The 25,457-nt window shown below is 32.5% G+C and overlaps 1 protein-coding gene across 1 annotated transcript in view; it reads left to right on the top strand.

The window, feature by feature from the left end:
- The window catches only part of LOC143234417 (rap1 GTPase-GDP dissociation stimulator 1-B-like), a 29,796-nt gene extending 7,127 nt beyond the window's left edge, over positions 1 to 22,669 (top strand). The window contains exons 2-7 of the mRNA XM_076471782.1: positions 5,155 to 5,268; positions 7,505 to 7,648; positions 8,521 to 8,646; positions 11,257 to 11,400; positions 20,140 to 20,268; positions 22,410 to 22,669. Coding sequence (XP_076327897.1) covers positions 5,155 to 5,268; positions 7,505 to 7,648; positions 8,521 to 8,646; positions 11,257 to 11,400; positions 20,140 to 20,268; positions 22,410 to 22,552 — 800 coding nt within the window. The 3' untranslated portion in view covers positions 22,553 to 22,669. The remainder of the gene's footprint in view (positions 1 to 5,154; positions 5,269 to 7,504; positions 7,649 to 8,520; positions 8,647 to 11,256; positions 11,401 to 20,139; positions 20,269 to 22,409) is intronic.
- Positions 22,670 to 25,457: the final 2,788 nt, after the last annotated feature.

The following is a 25,457-nucleotide window of genomic DNA, read 5'->3' as shown; positions in this document are numbered from 1 at the left end:
ACTTCATCCAAATGTTCTTACAAACTTCCATGTGGAAGGTTTGTAGTTTTTACCATTGAGCTCATTATTTACTTCATCCAAATGTTCTTACAGACTTCCATGTGGAAGGTTTGTAATTTTTACCATTGTGCTCATTATTTACTTCATCCAATGTTCTTACAAACTTCCATGTGGAAGGTTTGTAGTTTTTACCATTGAGCTCATTATTTACTTCATCCAAATGTTCTTACAGACTTCCATGTGGAAGGTTTGTAGTTTTTACCATTGTGCTCATTATTTACTTCATCCAAATGTTCTTACAAACTTCCATGTGGAAGGTTTGTAGTTTTTACCATTGAGCTCATTATTTACTTCATCCAAATGTTCTTACAGACTTCCATGTGGAAGGTTTGTAGTTTTTACCATTGTGCTCATTATTTACTTCATCCAAATGTTCTTACAAACTTCCATGTGGAAGGTTTGTAGTTTTTACCATTGTGCTCATTACTTACTTCATCCAAATGTTCTTACAGACATCCATGTGGAAGGTTTGTAGTTTTTACCATTGAGCTCATTATTTACTTCATCCAAATGTTCTTACAGACATCCATGTGGAAGGTTTGTAGTTTTTACCATTGTGCTCATTACTTACTTCATCCAAATGTTCTAACAGACTTCCATGTGGAAGGTTTGTAGTTTTTACCATTGTGCTCATTACTTACTTCATCCAAATGTTCTAACAGACTTCCATGTGGAAGGTTTGTAGTTTTTACCATTGTGCTCATTACTTACTTCATCCAAATGTTCTAACAGACTTCCATGTGGAAGGTTTGTAGTTTTTACCATTGTGCTCATTACTTACTTCATCCAAATGTTCTTACAGACTTCCATGTGGAAGGTTTGTAGTTTTTACCATTGAGCTCATTATTTACTTCATCCAAATGTTCTTACAGACTTCCATGTGGAAGGTTTGTAGTTTTTACCATTGAGCTCATTATTTACTTCATCCAAATGTTCTTACAGACTTCCATGTGGAAGGTTTGTAGTTTTTACCATTGAGCTCATTATTTACTTCATCCAAATGTTCTTACAGACTTCCATGTGAAAGGTTTGTAGTTTTTACCATTGAGCTCATTATTTACTTCATCCAAATGTTCTTACAGACTTCCATGTGGAAGGTTTGTAGTTTTTACCATTGAGCTCATTATTTACTTCATCCAAATGTTCTTACAAACTTCCATGTGGAAGGTTTGTAGTTTTTACCATTGAGCTCATTATTTACTTCATCCAAGTGTTCTTACAGACTTCCATGTGGAAGGTTTGTAGTTTTTACCATTGAGCTCATTATTTACTTCATCCAAATGTTCTTACAGACTTCCATGTGGAAGGTTTGTAGTTTTTACCATTGAGCTCATTATTTACTTCATCCAAATGTTCTTACAGACTTCCATGTGGAAGGTTTGTAGTTTTTACCATTGAGCTCATTATTTACTTCATCCAAATGTTCTTACAGACATCCATGTGGAAGGTTTGTAGTTTTTACCATTGAGCTCATTATTTACTTCATCCAAATGTTCTTACAGACTTCCATGTGGAAGGTTTGTAGTTTTTACCATTGAGCTCATTATTTACTTCATCCAAATGTTCTAACAGACTTCCATGTGGAAGGTTTGTAGTTTTTACCATTGAGCTCATTATTTACTTCATCCAAATGTTCTAACAGACTTCCATGTGGAAGGTTTGTAGTTTTTACCATTGAGCTCATTATTTACTTCATCCAAATGTTCTAACAGACTTCCATGTGGAAGGTTTGTAGTTTTTACCATTGAGCTCATTATTTACTTCATCCAAATGTTCTTACAGACTTCCATGTGGAAGGTTTGTAGTTTTTACCATTGAGCTCATTATTTACTTCATCCAAATGTTCTTACAGACTTCCATGTGGAAGGTTTGTAGTTTTTACCATTGTGCTCATTATTTACTTCATCCAAATGTTCTTACAGACATCCATGTGGAAGGTTTGTAGTTTTTACCATTGAGCTCATTATTTACTTCATCCAAATGTTCTTACAGACTTCCATGTGGAAGGTTTGTAGTTTTTACCATTGTGCTCATTATTTACTTCATCCAAATGTTCTTACAGACTTCCATGTGGAAGGTTTGTAGTTTTTACCATTGTGCTCATTATTTACTTCATCCAAATGTTCTTACAGACTTCCATGTGGAAGGTTTGTAGTTTTTACCATTGTGCTCATTATTTACTTCATCCAAATGTTCTTACAGATTTCCATGTGGAAGGTTTGTAGTTTTTACCATTGAGCTCATTATTTACTTCATCCAAATGTTCTTACAGACTTCCATATGGAAGGTTTATACTGTTTATCATTGAACTCAATATTTACTTCATCCATATGTTCTTACAGACTTCCATGTGGAAGGTTTATACCGTTTATCATTGAACTCAATATTTACTTCATCCAAATGTTCTTACAGACTTCCATATGGAAGGTTTGTAGTTTTTACCATTGTGCTCATTATTTACTTCATCCAAATGTTCTAACAGACTTCCATATGGAAGGTTTGTAGTTTTTATATGTGAATTATCAAAAGCTCTTTTGTTAATTTGATCTTTACTGAAGACATTGATTGCTGTGTTTTCAATGAGTACAGCCCATGTGTGTCTTCCACGAAAGAACTTGGAATTTCAGTTGTGGATTTCTTTGGGCAAGCTCTTTAATCAGGCAGTGATTTTACCTAAACCTTGGTTTACATGTTGCTGCTAATTTGATAAGAACAGCACCACCTAGGGGCTTTATTCAAGTTTATTCTTAGTGTTTCTTTGTCCTAGAGAGGAGGTTTGAGATATTATATATTTTATGTTTTGTGATCACAATGATTACTAGGTTCCCTCAAGATCTGTGTGATGGTGGTTCACACTAGTGACACATCATGACCCATATCAGGGGAATGAGAGAGTATGTTGTTTTATTAAGTTGTTTGCTCTAGGCTGTCTGTAAAATACACAAGCTTATTTGCACATGTTAAGTATTTATACAGCAACTTTTGATGCATTATTTGTTTATTCACAAAATTTAGTAGACTTTAAGTAATGTTTCCAAGTGTTTTGTACATTAAAAAGTATTTTTAGTAAAGTTTTTTGTGGAAATATGGAATATGTTTTGTTACTGGTCCAAGTGTGACTGAGTTCACATTATGATGTAAAACTATTCTTTGTCCCATGAATCTCAAATATTATTTATGTAATCTGTGAAACCTCTTAAATATATTCCAAACATTTGTTTTCAGTAAATGCTTGTATTTTCTGTTATTTTCTCTACTTTTAACTATGAGGGGTCTGTCAATGTGACTGACCTTGTAACCATCATAAAGAGTTAGGAAAAAATATAAATTTTCATTCTAGAATAACTACATGTTATAACATGAAGACACAAACATTTAGACTAATAGCTTTTTTCTCAAAGCATTGTGCATTTATATATATATCTATTATTTTTATTACATCAACCTTTCAGTTAGTCCTTGCTAACATTACAGTAGTTACAATGACACAGTGCGTGTCCACTCATGTTACTATATCCAAGAATATGAAACTGAATTTTTACAAAGTGACCTGTCTTGGTTGTTTTTTAGTGGACTAGTATTTAGTAAAATACAGTGACACTTCAATTATTATATATTATATATGTATGTACATTATTACTGTTTACAAACAAGGTATTAAACTTGTTTTTAAAACATAGAACAATAAATAAAGTAAAGCAAACAGTTATCTCTTTGTGTTACAATTTGTGTACCATGCTTTTACTTTTCCTACTTTACTAAGCCTTAAGAAAATTTGCATGTAGAGGGTGTGAAACAGTTTTTTTATGGGTACATATATATACATTTGATTAACTGAAAGTAATAAATTACTACATCAGCACCATAGAAATCGATTATAATTTTTTAAGTTCAGTAACAAAGTTATATTTCAGTCTAAAAGAGTCTGCAGTTTCAAGCAGTCTTGAAACTTAATCTCCTTATTATCTTCTTTTGAAAGAATGAGACAGCATCCAAATAATTGAAAAATCTGTAAGTAGGACATTCTGAGCTTTTGGGTGGTTATTCGTATGTGATATACACAAGTAACTGTACAAAAGGGAGTGTTTTTAAACATGGGAACAGGTGTGGGAGGGTTCGTGTTATGTTTGATTCAGTGTGTTAACGATATCTCGGCAAACAGAAAAGATAGGAGGTTCTTATTTTGTATTCTAGTTCATCAGTATCAGTGATGTACATTTATAATTGTTACAAAACTATAGAGTTAGTATTTTGACATTATAAATGCCTAATTTGAACCAGTGCTGCATTCAACATATGACACACAAAAATCGATATTTAAGGTTTGTTTCTTAATATTTACTTTTGAATTAAGAAATTGAATAACATATGATACTAAAATTTGAATTATAATTTACAGTTTGATGCCAAACTTAATGACTTACGTTCATTAAAATAGTAGTTCAATAGAAGTTTTAATGCAAGTCCACAAACATAATTACATGGTCTTTAACTAGTAGTGATAAGGTTAACTGTGTCAGAAGATGGCCAGTCTTCTTTTAAAATGCAAGTCCCCACATTTTACTTCATCTGTTACAAAGTGGTTCAAACTATGTTTGTGGTCATGAGATTTCTTCACATTAGATACTCCAAATATTTCCTTGTTTATTAAAACTTTAAGGGAAGGCCTTCTTCATGTGATGACTATTGTTGTGGAGAAGTGCATTATATGGCAAGATTATCTAACTCTATTTTAAAGTCAAATGTTTTGTTATATGGTTAACATTAAGAGTAGGGTCCATAAGGTCTGTTTACACTAACTTATACATGAACTGTATTTTGGAAACAACTGTTTCTGCCCCTCTATAGGTTTACCAAGATGCTCTTATCTGGTCCTTCTAATCTGGAATAAAAATATGTATTTAATTTATGAGGAAATAGTTTATCTGAATTTATTTAACTTCTATAAATATGTATTCTGTTGCTGAAATATTACATTTACTTGTTGCCAGGAGTTAAGCTGTATCATTCTGTCGACTCGTGTAGAAATAGCATGATATTTTTGTATATACCATGTGTTAATAGTGAAAACCTCATTGTGTATATATGATATAGATATCACAAAACACTTGGAAGGACTGAAACTTAATACACAGAAGGATTCTACTGCCAGTGGTTCCGAAGTGGACGATTGTCTTGATGCAATTAACAAGACATTGACTGCAAAGGGTTGGTAGTGTTGTTCTTTATTTTTAGTTTACCTTCAATACTGTTAAATGTGTCAAGAGTTGTATAACATTTAGTTTCAGAATTTTAAGTTTTAACTATTAAAACAAAATTATATATTAGTTTTTACTATACATACATATTTATAACTAAATTTATTTTGTAAACGTCCCTCCTCTGGCAGAAGTATAATACAGATGTTTCTAAGTTGTATGGCATATAATGCTTTATTACAAACATTATTATTTATGTATTACAGAATTTATTCTGAATAAAATTCTTAACTTGACTCCTCTCCATATTTTAAATTTGATAGCAATTAGTCAACTTTAAAAACTATTCAATTTTTGGGTTTTTAAACCTACAACTGGACAAAACAGTTTATGGACTTGTAACAGTATGCAAACAAGGCTTGAAATGAATACGAAACATTGTAGTAAATTGTACAGCTTAGTTTTTATTATTTAACTCTTCTGTATGTGTCATGTGAGTATTTTTTGTACTTATTTTCAATATTGTATATCACTATGAACGTTCTTTGCAGTTGACCAAGTTTTTGTCATCTTAACTATCAATAGTATATGATATACATTTATTTATAGTCTTTTATACTCACCTAAACAATCGTTTATAAATAGTTTAAATGTAGTTAACAATCATGGGTTACTTTTTTAGAACTAGATGTGGACTAGTTTAACTAGTTAACGAGTCATACGTATTTTAACAGTGCTTTTCTGGAAAATATGAGTAAATATATTTGTACTTATAATAACAGTAATTAGAAGATAAGCCATATGAGATTTGTTTGAATATTTATATAACTTGTGATGTTAATCTTATATACACACACATTCTACATGTGAGATTTGTTTGAATATTTATATAACTTGTGATGTTAATCTTACACACACACACATTCTAGACACTTTTAAGGTTAAGAAGCTTAACCCATTGACAGCAGCTGCTCTAAACGTGTGGAATTTTTGCAAACTGTCAATAGGTTAATTACCTTCTAGTAACATAGCAGATAATTATGAGGTTTGGGTTTTTAAAATTCTTAAAATTTAAAGTTTGGGCCAAAGTGAGGTCTAGTGACTGACATGCCAGCCTATGGATCTATGGACCCATCATTCTCATCCTAGTACTGTAAAAACAGATAATATATTCAGGTGAATTATAAGGATAACAGTCAAACCCTATTATTTAGTCAGACAGGAGTACCTCAAGAGTTGATGGTGGTTCCTGTTGACTAGTTGCCTTCCGTTTAATCTGTTGGTTCAAAATTAGGGATGGCTAATGCAGGTAGATTTTGTGTAACTTTGAGTGAATTTGTATGAGAACAAACATAGTTTACAAAACCATTGAGTGGTAATTTGTAAGTTACATCCTTTGCCTGAGGTAAGACAGCTTCATAGTTACGATTATTTTTAGCCTACTTTTGAAAGACAAGTGTGAAAGCTATTGATAATAAACAAACTAATGTAAATAAACTTTTAAGACAGTTGATGATGTAAAGTAAATTTGATGATGTATGTTCATGTGGGTATTGTTTGATGATGTATGTTCATGTAGGTATTGTTTGATGATGTATGTTCATGTAGGTATTGTTTGATGATGTATGTTCATGTGGGTATTGTTTGATGATGTATGTTCATGTGGGTATTGTTTGATGATGTATGTTCATGTGGGTATTGTTTGATGATGTATGTTCATGTGGGTATTGTTTGATGATGTATGTTCATGTGGGTATTGTTTGATGATGTATGTTCATGTAGGTATTGTTTGATGATGTATGTTCATGTGGGTATTGTTTGATGATGTATGTTCATGTGGGTATTGTTTGATGATGTATGTTCATGTGGGTATTGTTTGATGATGTATGTTCATGTAGGTATTGTTTGATGATGTATGTTCATGTAGGTATTGTTTGATGATGTATGTTCATGTAGGTATTGTTTGATGATGTATGTTCATGTGGGTATTGTTTGATGATGTATGTTCATGTGGGTATTGTTTGATGATGTATGTTCATGTGGGTATTGTTTGATGATGTATGTTCATGTGGATATTGTTTTTACCCAAGTGATTTGATATTGAAGCAAACAATAGGCACGTGTACTCAATTAGATTGACAAACACATACAGCTTGTATTTTTCCACATTTTCTTAAAGTTTTCAATAAAGTTTTTGAAATAGTTATCAGTGTTTCTGTCTTTGAATGTTTTTTTTTTCTCTCCAGGTTCAGATACAAGGGCCTTAACAGAGAAACTTCTCAATGAAGGGTTGGTTGACTTAGTAACTGAACTTCTAAAACCACCAACCAAGTTAACATCAACCCAGTTAGCTAAACTGGCAGAACTGATTGCAGAAGTTGCAAAATGTGGTAATTCACTAATAGGTTTATTCAGTTTTCATACTTATCTTTGATTTGACAGATAGATTTGAAAGATAACTAGACTACAGAATTTAAGAAAATTTACAAGTCAGTAAATATTAAAATAAACTTATATAAATTGTTATGACGATTTTCTTTTCACTTGACATTTATGAATCACTTCCGTATTAACAAATACTGAGTGTAGTCTAGTGGATAATATGTTGAACTTCTGGTCAGAAGGTTCATGGCTAAGCCATGTATCACTGAATGTACCTTGCACTTTCATCTTTGGGACTTTAAACCAACAACAGTCAATCCTGTTAGTAGGTTAAGGATGGTTACATAGGCAGCAGGTAGTGTTGATTGTTGTCCATCTTCTGGTACAGTAGTACTAAGTTGTAGTGTTTATATCTCAACCTTAGGGGATTTTCAACCCATTATTTAGTCTATTTTGTTATCCAGTGTCATTCTTGTAGAAAATACTAAAGACATTAATATAACCAATGAAGCTCTTGAAGTAATACTTTAATGCAGGCTACTTAAATGGCCACATTTTGGCATCTTTTTTTTTGGCCAATAGCCTTAATGAACTCCATTTTTTTATCATTTTCTCTTCAATTTGTTTTTTACAAGTTCTGTAGTAAACAGTTTTGAAATATCCTTTCTTTTTAAATTGTGTTAGTTTAGTAGAAACAGATATTTTTCCTCATAACAACGATAATTAAAAGAAATAATTGAAATGGCTTCAGTGAAATCCAATTCGACTTTTCATCATCGTTTTTGTATTTTCTGTATATGTTCAAAGCTAGTAAGTTGCCACATGGTAAATGTTATTTTACAGTTGACCATTATGTACAAGTCTTTATTTGTTTTATTAGAACCTGGAAGAAAACCACTTTCTGATGTCACAGTTCTTTCAACTTTGTTGGACTTATTATCTGACAAGAATAGTCAAGTTGTCCTGCAGTCTTGCCGAGCACTGGGAAACATCTGTTATGACAATGGTGGGTTTGTACATCAATATTATATTCTGTTTAGCAAGAAGGATATGTTTTTGTTTAATGCATTGCTTGTCACTTGGATATTAGTGTAGTCTCACATTACTTGTTGATGAGATATTGGTGTAGCTTCACATTACTTGTTGAATGGGATATTGGTGTAACCTCACATTACTTGTTGAATGGGATATTGGTGTAACCTCACATTACTTGTTAAATGGGATATTGGTGTAACCTCATATCACTTCTTAAATGGGATATTGATGTAGCCTAATATTACTTGTTAATGGGATATTCATGTAGACTCGCATTACTTGTTAATGGGATATTGGTGTAACCTCACATCACCTGTTAAATGGGATATTGGTGTAACCTCACATCACCTGTTAAATGGGATAATGGTGTAACTTCACGTTACTTATTAATGGGATATTGATGTAGCCTAATATTACTTGTTAATGGGATATTCATGTAGACTCGCATTACTTGTTAATGGGATATTGGTGTAACCTCACTTCACCTGTTAAATGGGATATTGGTGTAATCTCATTTCACCTGTTAAATGGGATATTGGTGTAACCTCACGTCACCTGTTAAATGGGATATTGGTGTAACCTCACGTCACCTGTTAAATGGGATATTGGTGTAACCTCACGTCACCTGTTAAATGGGATATTGGTGTAACCTCATTTCACCTGTTAAATGGGATATTGGTGTAACCTCACGTCACCTGTTAAATGGGATATTGGTGTAATCTCATTTCACCTGTTAAATGGGATATTGGTGTAACCTCACGTCACCTGTTAAATGGGATATTGGTGTAACCTCACGTCACCTGTTAAATGGGATATTGGTGTAACCTCACGTCACCTGTTAAATGGGATATTGGTGTAATCTCACGTCACCTGTTAAATGGGATATTGGTGTAACCTCATTTCACCTGTTAAATGGAATATTGGTGTAACTTCACATTACTTGTTAATGGGATATTGATGTAGACTCACATGACTTGTTAATGGGATATTCGTGTAGTGTCACATGTTAATAGGATACTCATGTAGCCTCATGTGTTAATGGGATATTGGTGTAACCTCACATTACTTGTTAATAAGATATTCGTGTAACCTCACATGTTAATAAGATATTCGTGTAACCTCACATGTTAATGTGATATTGGAGTAGCCTCACATGTGGTAGGCACAGCAGAGATAGTCCTTTGAAATGTATCACTGAAATAGTCTTTTACCTCCTAAAACTTTGTAAAGTTATCTGAAAATTGAGTTGTTTACAATAAGAATGCTAAATGTGTTTAAAAATGGTACAAACCATAGATATTGTATTTCCTTCATTACTTGACAAATTTAATAAAATTGTCTTCAAAAGTTAAGGTTTTTTAACACACAAATAAGTCTTGAATAAAATCAAAAGATATTTCTCTACCAGTTTAACTGTATTACACATAAAAAATGCACTCAGGCAGGTAAATGTTGGTATTCTAAGTTTTATAAAACACATATGTTTAAAATAAATGATTGACAGAAAATCAATAAATTTATCTCAATAATTCAGCGAGATGTCATAAATTAGATCAGGCTTAAGAAATAGAAAATGGGGCTGAAGGAAGCAGTCCTTCTGCATCAGAATTATATTCACAGTACATTTTACATGGGGCCATACAAGACCTAGTTATTAATGTGCTGCACTGTGGGGTTGGGGGTGTGTTATAAAACTAATGAACAAATTGTACTATTCATTTAGAATAACGAAGGTGTTGGTGGTAAGCACTGTTTACTAGCTGTCTTCTCTCTATTCGGCCTGGCATGGACAGGTGGTTAAGGTGATTGACTCGTAATCTGGGGATCATGGGTTTTAATCCCCGCCAAACCAAACATGCTCACCCTTTCAGCCGTGGAGGTGTTATACTATGTTATAAAAGAGTAGCCCAAGAGTTGGCAGCGGATGGTGATGACTAGCTGCCTTCTCTCTAGTCTTACAATGCTAAATTAGGGACAGCTAGTGCGAATAGCCTTGGTGTAGCTTTGTGCGAAATTCAAAAAAACCGAACCATCTCTTTACTCTTGGGGAAGTATGGAACTGAACCTTTTTAGTGTTTATGGTGTAAACCAAAATGTGTAATTTTTATAGTTTGAATTGAGACAGTGTAGTGTTTATGGTTTGAACTGAGATGGTGCAGTGTTTATGGTTTGTAGTGAGACCAGCTAGTGTTTATGGTTTGGACTAAAAGTGTGTAGTGTTTATGGTTTGTAGTGAGACCAGGTAGTGTTTATGGTTTGGACTAAACGTGTGTAGTGTTTATGATTTGTAGTGAAACTAGGTAGTGTTTATGGTTTGGACTAAAAGTGTAGTGTTTATGGTTTGAACTAAGAATGTACAAGTGTTTATGGTTTCAACTAAGAATGTACTAGTGTTTATGGTTTGAACTGTAAACAATGTTTGCTTTATTTTAGCTTTTAAAACTATTATAGTGATGTTTTATCAGATATTGTTTAACGTGTACATTTTATTTTAAGATACCAAATTGAAAATGTTTAATTTTTGATGCAGAGGTTGTTTTTGTGGAGTCCATGATTGTATCTTCCTCCTCTTACCTTTCAGATTTAGCACGAGGTATTGTGAAAGATCAGAAGGGTGTAGAAAAACTAGTTCTCTTGTTACGAAGTCTTCTAGAAATGAAAGAAATGCCTCATAACCTCCGAACTACTGCATCTGGCTGCTTGTTAAACATGACTGAAACATATGGTAAGTTTCACAGTAAACAGTATTTGTATATTTTCAGATGTGTAACTAAAGGATCCTGTTATATATATGTGTAATGTGCTGTAGATTGTATCAGAAGTTTACATTATTTCATTTAAAATAAGCTGTAAGTTTAGTACACATTGAGTCAATCTAATTATCCACAGTACACATGGAGTCAATCTAATTATCCACAGTACACATTGAGTCAATCTAATTATCCACAGTACACATTGAGTCAATCTAATTATCCACAGTACACATTGAGTCAATCTAATTATCCACAGTACACATGGAGTCAATCTAATTATCCACAGTACACATGGAGTCAATCTAATTATCCACAGTACACATTGAGTCAATCTAATTATCCACAGTACACATTGAGTCAATCTAATTATCCACAGTACACATGGAGTCAATCTAATTATCCACAGTACACATGGAGTCAATCTAATTATCCACAGTACACATGGAGTCAATCTAATTATCCACAGTACACATGGAGTCAATCTAATTATCCACAGTACACATGGAGTCAATCTAATTATCCACAGTACACATGGAGTCAATCTAATTATCCACAGTACACATTGAGTCAATCTAATTATCCACAGTACACATTGAGTCAATCTAATTATCCACAGTACACATTGAGTCAATCTAATTATCCACAGTACACATTGAGTCAATCTAATTATCCACAGTACACATTGAGTCAATCTAATTATCCACAGTACACATTGAGTCAATCTAATTATCCACAGTACACATTGAGTCAATCTAATTATCCACAGTACACATTGAGTCAATCTAATTATCCACAGTACACATGGAGTCAATCTAATTATCCACAGTACACATGGAGTCAATCTAATTATCCACAGTACACATGGAGTCAATCTAATTATCCACAGTACACATGGAGTCAATCTAATTATCCACAGTACACATGGAGTCAATCTAATTATCCACAGTACACATGGAGTCAATCTAATTATCCACAGTACACATGGAGTCAATCTAATTATCCACAGTACACATTGAGTCAATCTAATTATCCACAGTACACATTGAGTCAATCTAATTATCCACAGTACACAAGGAGTCAATCTAATTATCCACAGTACACATGGAGTCAATCTAATTATCCACAGTACACATGGAGTCAATCTAATTATCCACAGTACACATGGAGTCAATCTAATTATCCACAGTACACATGGAGTCAATCTAATTATCCACAGTACACATGGAGTCAATCTAATTATCCACAGTACACATGGGAGTCAATCTAATTATCCACAGTACACATGGAGTCAATCTAATTATCCACAGTACACATGGAGTCAATCTAATTATCCACAGTACACATGGAGTCAATCTAATTATCCACAGTACACATGGAGTCAATCTAATTATCCACAGTACACATTGAGTCAATCTAATTATCCACAGTACACATGGAGTCAATCTAATTATCCACAGTACACATCGAGTCAATCTAATTATTTATTTTGTAATCCTTTTCTAATTTGTGGAATTTAGTCTGAAAAACATAAAATGACTAAAAGTGGGTGTATTGAAGAGTGCCAAAAGAAAGTAAGAAAAATACAGACATGTTTTTGTCTTGATGATTAAGTTATTTATCAAGATTTTCTCTTGTTAAATGAATTAGTTTATAACCAAAATTATCAATATTAGTAATGACCAAGTGTTGTAGTCACCTTCATATTATCAGTATTAGTAAGGACCAATTGTTGTAGTCATCTTCATGTTATCAATATTAGTAAAGACCAAGTCTTGTAGTCATCTTCATGTTATCAATATTAGTAAGGACCAAGTGTTGTAGTCACCTTCATATTATCAATATTAGTAAAGACCAAGTCTTGTAGTCATCTTCATGCTATCAATATTAGTAAGGACCAAGTGTTGTAGTCACCTTCATATTATCAATATTAGTAAGGGCAAAGTCTTGTAGTCATCTTCATGTTCTCAATATTAGTAAGGACAAAGTCTTGTAGTCATCTTCATATTATCAATATTAGTAAGGACCAAGTCTTGTAGTCATCTTCAAATTTTCAATATTATAAAAGACTGAACCTTACAATGTTGCATGATGTTACTTGCAGGCTTACAATAAATTTAGTAATTTCTGTGAACAATAGTTGTTGAGAATGTAGTAATGTTTGGAAAATAATATGCACATCTGACATGTTTTTTTCAATAAATTAACATAATTATCTAACATAATGCTTTCACAATAACTAGTGTATTGTCAACTAGTTTATTAGTGTATGCTAATATTTAATAAAATTCAAATTTTATATTTCCTACCTTTATGCAATAGAATAAAAAGGTTTATTACAAAGATAAACCCATACTGCAAATGGACACCTGTCAGTATTGATAATTACATATTAAATTATTGATACTAATGGCTTCTAAGTAGGTATTCACCTATTTTTACAGACTATGTTTCAAACTGGTGCTACAGGATTGTTCCAGCCAGTGTTAATATTAGCTCTTCCATTTGCTTCCAATATCATATATCAATATTACTAATACCTGACCCCAGTCCGGACTCGAGCATGAGTAACTGGCAAGATGATTTTTAGCTTAACTTAGAAATGTAATTGAACTGATCTGACATCTTGATCAGTAAAGAGTGTTCATATACTTACAGGTAGATTAATGATAAAAGTAGCACATTATATTTTTGTTGTGTTTATTTTTTTGATCCCTTGAAAAAAAATTGTTCTTTATTTTTTTTAACAATACATCAGGAAATTAATTTAATGAATGGATGTCAGTTTGAATGTGTAGTGCACATGCATGTTATTAGCTGGATAAAAACAAAACTTAAGCCAATTATAGGATAGTCATTTGATATAACATTTGGATTTTTTATTTATGAACTGAAACTTACTTTTAGTTTTAAAACATGAAAAAACTCTGTAAAGAAAAGATGGCTACAGTATTAAATATTCCCGTGAAGTATCTGACATGTACCTCGTTATTTGTAACGTTGTTACAGTAATAAATTACTTAAATAATGTATTACCCACCAACTCTTTAAGTATGTATTTGGATTGATTTTATTTGGGTTAAATTGTAATTACTGGTGTTAAACCCATGAAGGAGTTGTGTTTTGATGACATCAGTAGAGAGTGATTTATAATTTCTACAAGAACGTCTGACAACACTCATAAAGAATACCAGTTACTGATGTTATGTAATTAATATACAGGTGTAATTTGGTTTGATAGACCGAACCCAGCGAATGCTGTCATTGAGGTGCATCATTATGGTGCTGTGATTAGCATACATTGATATTAAAATATTTGTTTTATTAAAAAGAAAGAAAAGAAAAGCGTGCCAAGAAATGCTGCCAACATTGGTTTTTATATTAGCTATTTTTGTAATGCTGTCTGACTTGGCATCATATCTGCAGTCCTGATTTATCACAAAGCGCGTGTGTTGTTATTAAGGTTATAGTTTAGGGATCTTAACCTTTTCTCAGCAGGCTTGATATAAAATACATGAGTTCATATACAAGTTTGTGCATGTTAATTATTTATACAGTAACTTTTGATGTCCTATGTTTATCTTTACAAAACTGGTAGAATTTTAGTGATGGTTCCAAGTTTTTTCTTTATGAAATATTGAGTCTGTTTCAGTAGTAGTGTAAGTAAGTATGAACGAGTCTGTTTCAGTAGTAGTGTAAGTATGAATGAGTCTGTTTCAGTAGTAGTGTAAGTATGAATGAATCTGTTTCAGTAGTAGTGTAAGTATGAATGAATCTGTTTCAGTAGTAGTGTAAGTAAGTATGAACGAGTCTGTTTCAGTAGTAGTGTAAGTATGAATGAGTCTGTTTCAGTAGTAGTGTAAGTATGAATGAATCTGTTTCAGTAGTAGTGTAAGTGTGAACGAGTCTGTTTCAGTAGTAGTGTAAGTAAGTAAGTGTGAACGAGTCTGTTTCAGTGTAGTAGTGTAAGCATAGCGAACCAGTTTCAGTAGTAGTGTACAAGTATGAACCAGTCTGTTTCAGTAGTAGTGTAAGTAAGTATGAACGAGTCTGTTTCAGTAGTAGTGTAAGCAGTAGTATGAACGAGTCTGTTTCAGTAGTAGTGCGGTAAGTATGAACAAGATCTGTTCGAGTAGTAGTGTAAGCAAGTATGAGCGAGTCTGTTTCAGTAGTAGTGTAAGTATGAACGAGTCTGTTTCAGTAGTAGTGTAAGTAAGTGTGAGCGAGTCTGTTTCAGTAGTAGTGTAAGTAGTATGAGCAGTCTGTTTCAGTAGTAGTGTAAAAGAGTATGAGCGAGGTCTCTTTCAGTAGTAGTGTAAGTAAAGTGAACAAGTCTGTTTCAGTAGTAATGTAAGAAGTGAGTTGTTTCAGTGAGTAATGTAAGAGTATGAGCACGAGTCTGTTTCAGTAGTAGTGTAAGTAAGTGTGGCAGAGTCTGTTTCAGTAGTAGTGTAAGTAAGGCATGAGCCAGTCTGTTTCAGTAGTAGTGTAGTAAGAGTATGAGCGAGTCCTTCAGTAGTAATTGTAAGTAAGTATGAACCAGTCTAAAGTTCTCAGCAAGTAGTGTAAGGTATGAAGCGAGTCTGTTTCAGTAGCAGTGTAAGCATGAACGAGTCTGTTCAGTAGTAGTGTAAGTAAAGTGTGAACCGAGTCTGTTTCAGTAGTAGTGTAAGAGTATGAACCAGTCTGTTTCAGTAGTGTAAGTAAGTGATATGACGGAGTCTGTTTCAGTAAGTAGTGTAAGTAAGTATGAACCAGTCTGTTCTCATAGTAATGTAAGTAGAATGAACGAGTCTGTTTCAGTAGTAATTATGAAGGTATGAACCAGTCTGTTTCAGTAGTAGAGTGCATAAGTATGAGCGAGTCTGTTTCAGTAGTAGTGTAAGTATGAAGTATGAGTCTGTTTCAGTAGTAGTGTAAGCATGAACCAGGTCTGTTTCAGTAGTAGTGTAAGAATGATTAGTCTGTTTCAGTAGTAATGTAAGCAAGCATGAATGATGAAAGGTCTGTTTCAGTAGTAGTGTAAGTATGAGACGAGTCTGTTTCAGTAGTAGTGTAAGTAGTATGAATGAGTCTGTTTCCAGTAGTAGTGTAAGTAAGTATGAATGAGTCTGTTTCAGTAGTAGTGTAAATAAGTGTGAGATGAGTCCATTTCTGCAGTAGTGTAAAGTAAGTGAGTCTGTTCCAAGTAGTAGTATAAAGCATGTAAGGTATTGGTCTGTTTCTGTAGGAGTGTAAGTAAAGTGTAAGACGAGTCTGTTTCAGTAGTAGTGTAAGTAAAGTATGATAAAGTCTGTTTCAGAAGAGTGTAAGTAAAGTATATGAACGAGTCTGTTCTGTAGTAGTGCAAGTAAGTATGAAGAGTGTCTGTAGTAATTAGTAAGTGTAGAAGGCAGTCTGTTTCTGCAGTAGTGAAAGTAGTATAGACAGTCTGTTTCAGTAGTGACCAAGTGTAGTGCAAGTGTGAACGAGTCCGTTCCAGTAGTAGTGTTAGAAGTGTGACCGAGTCTGTTTCAGTAGTAGTGTATGATAAGTGTGAACGAGTCTGTTTCAGTAGTAAAGTAAGTAAGTGAGCGAGTCTGTTTCCAGTAGGTCTGTAAGTAAGTGTGAACGAGTCTGTTTCAGTAGTAGTGTAAGCAGAGTGCAAACGAGTCTGTTTCAGTAGTAGTGGTAGGTGTAGCGAGGAACCAGTCCGTTTCAGTAGTAGTGTAAAGTAAGTGTGAACCAGTCCGTTTTACAGTAGTAGTGTAAGTAAGTGAACCGAGTCTGTTTCAGTAGTAGTGTAAAGTGGTGTGAGCGCAGTCTGTTTCAGTAGTAGTGTAAGGTAAGTGTGAAGTAAGTCTGTTGGCAGAAGTAGTGTGAGTCTGGCATTTGAACAGGTCCGTTTCAGCATTAGTGCGTGTGAGTATGAACGGTCTGTTTCAGTAGTAGTGTAAGTAGGAGTGTGAGCGAGTCTGTTTCAGACAGTAATGTAAGTAAGTGAACCGAGTCTGTTTCAGTAGTAGTGTAAGTGAGATACGAGCAGAGTCTGTTTCAGCAGTAGTAGTGTAAGCAAGCGCCAGTATGAGGAATCTGTTTTCAGTGTAAGCAAGCGTGAGTGAGTCTACTGTATTAGTGTAAGTAAGCATGAAGCGAGTCTGTTTCAGCAGTAGTGTAAGTAAGTGTGAACGAGGTCTGTTTCAGTATTAGTGTAAGTGGTATACCGAGTCTGTTTCTGAAGTAGTGTAAAATGAAAAAAAAGTGTGAACGAGTCTGTTTCAGTAGTAGTGTAGCAGTAGTGGCGAACGAGTCTGTTTCTCAGATAGTGTAAGTAAGTGAAACGTGTCTGTTTCCAAATGAGTAGTGTAAGTAAAGTGTGAACGAGTCTGTTTCGAAGTAGTAGTAGTGTAAGTAAGTGTGAGCCAGTCTGTTTCAGTATTAGTGTAAGTAAGTGTGATTGACCAGTCTGTTTCAGTATTAGTTAAGCAATAGCGTGTGACCGAGTCTGTTTCAGTATTAGTGTAAGTAAGCGTAGCAATAGTCTGTTTCAGTATTAGTGTAAGTAAGTGAACGAGTCTGTTTCAGTAGTAGTGTAAGAGTAAGTGTGAAAGAGTCTGTTTCAGTAGTAGTGTAAGGTAAGTAAGACGAGGTCTGTTTCAGTAGTAGTGTAGTAAAGTATGAATGAGACTGTTTCAGTAGTAGTGTAAGTAAGTGAATGAGCGAGTCTGTTTCAGTAGTAGTGTAAGTAGTTAATGAGGCAGTCTGTTTCAGTAGTATGTAATGTGTGGAACGAGTCTGTTTCAGTATTAGTGTAAGTAAGTGTGAACAGAGTCTGTTTCAGTAGTAGTGTAAGTAAGTGTGAACGAGTCTGTTTCAATAGTAGTGTAAAAATTTCTCCTTTGTACCAAAAATTTCATATATTTGTTTATTCTCTAAAAGTACATGTCAAATATTTGTTTTCAGTAAAACTTTGTTTTGTCTGTTGTTTTCTTTGCCATAACTGTAGGGTTTGCCAGTTTGAGTGACTTTGTAATTACCATAAAAAATTAGGAAATTAATATAAGTTGCACTTTTCATTCTAAAATGACTAGAAATAGACACAGTCTAAATAGATTAAATCTCAAAACATTATACATTTATATGTATTTATTATTTTTTTATTATTCTGACCTTCCAGTCGTGCCTACCTAACATTATGCGACTTGCATTGACACAGTGCACGTGCACTCAAGTTGCCTGCCCAGTAATATAAAACTGACTATTAGATTTGGCTGTGTTTTAGTGGGCTAGTGTTTTATAATATATAGTTGCATTTCGATTATTATACATTATATAAATGCATGGAGATTATTACTATTTAGAAATAAATTATTAAACGTATTTTTATTAAGATATAGAATAATAAATCAAGAAGTAAAGTGAACAATTACCTCTTCTTGCTTTCGACCTTTGAACTTCGATTGCTGCTGAACATAAGCTGCTAAGCCTTTTAAATTACACACGTATTAGGGATACCAAATAAAATTATTTTAGGTTTTATATATATAGTTAAATAAACAAAAAAAATCATATATAACTATACTGATACCATAGAATTTCACTATAATTTATTAAGCTTATAACTAAGATGCATTTAGATTTAACAAAATGTGAAACTTGGAGCAGACTAAAGATACAACTTACCTTCTTGGATCAAATGATTGTGATCTTTTCACAGATTAAAATGTCTGATGAAACCACCATGGGGACATTTTAAGCTGTTGAGGGGTTATTCACATATCATATATTGAAGCAAATATATGTAGGGGTCACTTTCAAAAAATGTAAAGAGGTGAGCGGTGCTAATGTGTTTGATTCAGTACACAAGTCACATCTCAGCAAAATAGAAAGATACAAGGTTATTATTTTTATATTTTAGCTTGATAGTATTAGTAATTTGAGTTCCTGATTTGTATGAAACTATAGACTGTTTTGACATCACAAACATCAAGTTTTAAACAGTGCTGCATTCAGCATACCACGGACTCACTAAAATATATATTTAGGTGTATTCGTTTAAAATTTCACTTTACATTAAGACGTTAACTTGTATATTATTAAAGTTTGAATTATAATCTACAATTTGATTCCAGACTTATTGACATAAATTCATGAAAATATTAGTTCAATAAAATTTTGAATACAAGTCAACAAATGCATGACATGGCCTTTGACCCATGACCCATTGCAAAGGGTTAATTGATTCAAAGTAGTTTTAAATGAGGTTGGTAAAATAAGTGGTTAAATTCGTAGATGAGGTTGTAGATTCAGCTGAAAGTTTAAGCTCCATTGTTACTATTTAGCCAGTTTCAGTAGCAACTTTGTGACTGTCTCACTTATGTTACTCATACGTAGTTTAATATTTTTAATCTTAGTTGTATTATTATAACAATATTATTGTGAAATGTTGTGATGAATTTTAATCTTTATTTTTAATTATTATTTAAAAAAGAAATTATTAAAACTCTTGTCTTTAAGGTAAATTACTTGTAATATTTAAAGTTTATCATTAAACAGTAAAATAAATAATAAGTTATTATTATTATACAAACACTAAAAGACTGATAAACATTTTTCAGTTGGTAATATAAAATATCTCTGTTTGATGTGCATAACTACCTAGTTTTTGTTAAATTATAAAGAGTTTCTTAGATTTAGATTACAGATATAACTTACGGTGTATCTGTTGAACTCAGATGAAACTCAAGAACAAGCCTTGCAAGCTGGAATTACTGATGTCTTGCTACAGTACCTGTCGAAGTACTACAGTGATGAAGACCTTGCAAGCCACTGTCTTCTTGTCCTCAACTGTCTGGCTGATTATGGTGTGTCATATGCTATGTGTCGGAGTAATTGTGTTCGTTTTTTCACATTCATCTTTATGAGTTTTTGTCAATTAACATCATAACTTGTAGCTGTAAAGTTTATCTTTATAATATACTGACATGTTTAAAATTGTTTGGAACAAGCATTGAAATTAATGAAAAAATATTCCTGCTGTTTACCTGGTTCATGAGTTGCATACAGTAATGGATTTTTATGAAAATATAGCTTGATGATAAGGACATTAGTAAATAGTTCTGAAATTATAAAACAGCCCAAAGAAATATTAATAAAATATGGGGACTAATGCAGCCTAATGGACAGCATGCAGTCAAGGGTTTCAGAGTTTCCATAGTTCACTCCCTATTCACACAAAAGAAAAATGGACTTCTACATTTTGGGGCCATGGGTACATTGTAAGAGTGACTGATAAATCCCACTATTTGATTAGAATGGCTTGTGAGTTGGTGGTGATGACTAGCTGCTTTCTCTTTAGTCTCTTTAGTCTTTCATTTAAAAATCAAGAACTACAATGAAATACAAGCTTATAAATAATGTTAATGTGATGCTTTATGAACTATCACAGGCTGTTGTAAAGACACAACACCAAATGTGGAAGGTACACACTAGTAGACATGTGAAGAGTTTGAAACATTATGTCCAAAAACAGCTATAGTTTACTTAATTACAATTCTGTAACTAGATTACAGAAAAGTTGTATCTAAAAACATGTGAAGTTTACTTAATTACAGTTCTGTAACTAGATTACAGAAAAGTTGTGTCTAAAAACATGTGAAGTTTACTTAATTACAGTTCTGTAACTAGATTACACAAAAGTTGTATCTAAAAACATGTGAAGTTTACTTAATTACAGTTCTGTAACTAGATTACAGAAAAGTTGTGTCTAAAAACATGTGAAGTTTACTTAATTAGTCCTGTAACTAGATTACAGAAAAGTTGTATCTAAAAACATGTGAAGTTTACTTAATTACAGTCCTGTAACTAGATTACAGAAAAGTTGTATCTAAAAACATGTGAAGTTTACTTAATTACAGTTATGTAACTAGATTACAGAAAAGTTGTATCTAAAAACATGTGAAGTTTACTTAATTACAGTCCTGTAACTAGATTACAGAAAAATTGTATCTAAAAACATGTGAAGTTTACTTAGTTACAGTTCTGTAACTAGATTACAGAAAAGTTGTATTTAAAAACATGTGAAAAACCAGTTTAAAACTTACCAACTGTTCGCTTAAATTATGGGTTCACTTCAAAGTTTACAGTCAGATTCACAGCACACTTACTAGTTTCTCAGATAAGAACTTCAGTGTAAACAGAACCAGTTTGGTATGTATACTGTCATTATTTAGGTAACACTATTGAATGTAAACCATTATATCACTGTGGACTCTAACTTCTTCAATAAAGTAGTAAAATATTGTAATTAATAAACACTTTTGAATGATATAATAAAAATATAACCTTCTAAAGTCTTGTTCATTTACTTGTATAAACGTTTTTATTTTATTATCAAAAGGTATCAAAGGATTACTGTATTCTTATGCAGATGTTTGAAATTTGGAGTGCGTTAAGCAGACAAATGATGTATTCATATATAGTGTGAACCAAGTTCACACCCATTACTAAAAAAATGGTATATTCATGTGTAGTGTAAACCAAGTTCACTGTAGATGCTAAGAAAAATGGAGCATTTCATGAGTAATGTAAACCAAGTTCACACTGTAGCTACCAAGAAAGATGGTATATTCACGTAGTGTAAACCCAAGTTCATGCTGCAACTACCAAGCAGCAATGTAAAAATACTTGAAAAATTCTTTATGATGAGAGATATTTAATGTAAATACCTAAAATATTAACATTATAAGAACTTGATATTTTTCTTTGGTTCATAATTAATGGCAGCTTTGTATTTGAATCTTCCGTTAATGGAACAAAACTGTTTAATCACTGAGTTTATTGAAGTTTCCGTGGATCCCTTTTATTAACATTTTCCAAAAATAATAACATTTTTCGAATTTTGTTTTTTAATGGTCTTCAACAGAACAAAATGTGTGAAAAAGTCGTGTTACATTTCTACTGGAATAACTATCATAAAATATGTCTTGTATTTTTTCCTCAACAGAAATTGGAAGACAAACACTGGTTGAAAAGAAGTCACTGTCAAGTCTGGTAGACATTCTGGACAAAAGTATTACAGCAGAAGTCTTGGAAACACTGCTGGAGCTCTTTGGTAACTTAGCAGAAAATGGTATGTTAACTATCTAAATATGGTCAATTTGACCGACCATGTGACCTCTTTCTACTGATTCAAAACCTTTATAGATTTGATCATTTTTTCAGTATAGTATATATATCTTCACAAAGTTTGGCAGTCTTTTAGTTAATATAAGCCTTTCACATAAATAAAATCATACTTTTTAATGAAGTATTTTTAGTCAAATAAAGATTTGTTCATTGATATACTAAGTATTTGTTTTGAATAGTCTGTGAGCAAAGTGATTTTCATGTTAAGATTAACAATACTTTTCCTCTTCTTAAAAATCTCATTTTTTGTGTAATATCTAAAAACATTTCCTAAGTACATTTCAAATTTTTTTGGTTTCAGTAAAACTTTTATTTTATCTGAAATTTTGGGAGTTTTTCAACCCTCTCATAACCTGGTGGGACAGAAGTAAGTCTTCAGATTTACAATCCTAAAATCAGGGGTTTGATTCCACCTGGTAGACACTGCAGATAGCCCAATGTTGCTTTGTTATAAGAAAAAATCACATACATTGTACCCTATCGTAAAATGGGATAGGTCTATTTAACCAACCTATGGCCACAAAAAAATAAACTCTAATTTACTGTTTTCTTCTTTCTAGAATGACTCTCCAAATTGTAATATGGAATTACATTCCTTTATCCTAAGTAGCTTTAAGCTCATAACAGTATACATCTATTTATAATTATATTTTATTCTTTTATTTCTCTATGAAGTGTGTCCCACTACTCTCCTCACCATTATAAGTTGTAAATCAGTTGGAGCACATACAGCTCATGTTACCCACTCAGCTACTGCATTGCTGCTCATGTGCATGCCTCATGAAACATTTTTATTTTATCTAATGTAACCTTAAATAACCTAAAAAAGATTCCTGTTTTACACTTTGGTTATTGTTATAATAGCAAATAAAGAATAAACCTGAAGAACCAGAAATAAAATATGCAAACTTATTTTTCTTGTTATAGAAATTTAATTTATTTTTATACTAATGGTAGAAATGTTCTAAATAATTTTATTTAATTAAATTATATACCAAACATTCAGAAAGCAGATAATTTCCTCTAACAATCATAATTTTTCTGGCTTTTCAACTATGCAATAAGAGCTGATATAAATTAATCTAAGCTATCTGTTGTGATTCCCATGGGAGCTGAAGTTGTAAGTATAATTGATGTTTATCTGTTCAAAACACAATGTAATACAGTACCTCATTTAATGGCCCGGCATGGCCAGGTGGATAAGGGACTCTTAATCTGAGGGTCGTGGGTCACACCAAACATGCTCACCCATGGGGACATTGTAATGTGATGGTCAATTCAACTATTTGTTGGTAAAAGAGTAGCCTGAGAGTTGGCAGTGGGTGGTGATGACTAACTGCCTTCTCTCTAGTCTTACACTGCAAAATTAGGGACAGCTAGTGCAGATAGTCTTAGACAGCTTTGCACCAAAATTCCAAACAAACCAAACCAAAACTTCATTTGATAGATGAAACCCTGACTTTCTGTTGGTTTATGAAATATATAATTAAATATGAGAGAACTATTAACAAAGAGAGGGTATGGCAGGGGGGATCTGATTTTCTGTTATAAAAGGTTATAAAAAATTGTGTTTCACCTGAACAGAGAAGATTTTATAGTGAGTAATTTACATTAAATTTTTTACTTTTTTCAAGGGGTGGTGGATAAAATAATTGAAGACAAGATGCCAGAAAGTTGTGTCCCACTAGAGAAAATTCAAGATTTTTTTATTATATTCCTTGTAGAATTAAGAACTTAAAACTTACATATTATTAAAATATGGATTATTAGCTAAGATTTTATATTATACTAATTGGTATAATATACACAAAGTAGTTTATTAAAAGTTTCAATGTAAGTTGGAGAAACTTTGTGTCATATGCAGTAAATGGGTGTGAGGGTTCAGGAATTGTATTACAGATAATGTTTTTTTGGTAATTATTAATTTAGAATTTTAGGCTTACAATAAGAACAGTGATAGGTGTTGTGTAAAGATGTGCATAGTTCATGGAAATCACTGATTTCAGGTAACTGAGTGAAAACTACACAAAACTATTATTGTATGTACTCGCATGTATATACAGTAACATTGTATCTTGCTTACCTAAATTTGTAGCATACAACAAATATCAACAATTGTTAAAATTTTCTGTTATCCATCATGAAAGTTTCCAGTATTAGTAATAAAATAATTATCGGTAAAGTTTGTTTGTTCAAGCACTTGTGGATGTGACTTGGTTTTGTGTTTCAGGTGGGTGCAGTTAATGTTGTTATTGAATTCATTAGAATGGGTGGTAAGGTGCTACTGTCGTGTTGCCTCTGTCTGCTTAGTAGTAGAAATTAAAGATATTGAGCTTACTTGCTTTGGCTTAAATACAAAAAAATATATTTAATCACATATACATATTTGCAGCTTTGCCTTGAATACAAAAATAATACATTTATTTACATGTGTTTTAGTGTCTTTGCCTTAAACATAAAAAATAATAGATTTATTTACATATGTATTAGTGGCTTTTTGCTTTTAAATACAAAAAATAATACATTTATTTATATATATATATATTCTTAAAATGTATTTTTTGAACACAGTACAGTTTTAAAAACAAAACCTTTTAATTGTCTTTGTATTACCAACATTTTGTTACGGTTGTACATGTGACCACCAACATTTTTTACTGTTGTATATATTCCCCTACATATTATTATGGTTGTACATGTAGCCACCCACATTTCATTACAGCTGTACATGCAACCACTTGCATTTATTATTGAGATGTGACCCCATGCACTATGTTGCAGCTATTCATGCAACCATTTACATTTATAGTTGTGCAAATGACCACTGTGATTTTGTTACAGTTTTATAAGTGACCATTCATATTTT

This window comes from Tachypleus tridentatus, chromosome 12, assembly GCF_004210375.1.
Source record: "Tachypleus tridentatus isolate NWPU-2018 chromosome 12, ASM421037v1, whole genome shotgun sequence".
Classification (NCBI taxonomy): domain Eukaryota; kingdom Metazoa; phylum Arthropoda; class Merostomata; order Xiphosura; family Limulidae; genus Tachypleus; species Tachypleus tridentatus.
This window is presented reverse-complemented; position numbering and strand designations above follow the sequence as displayed.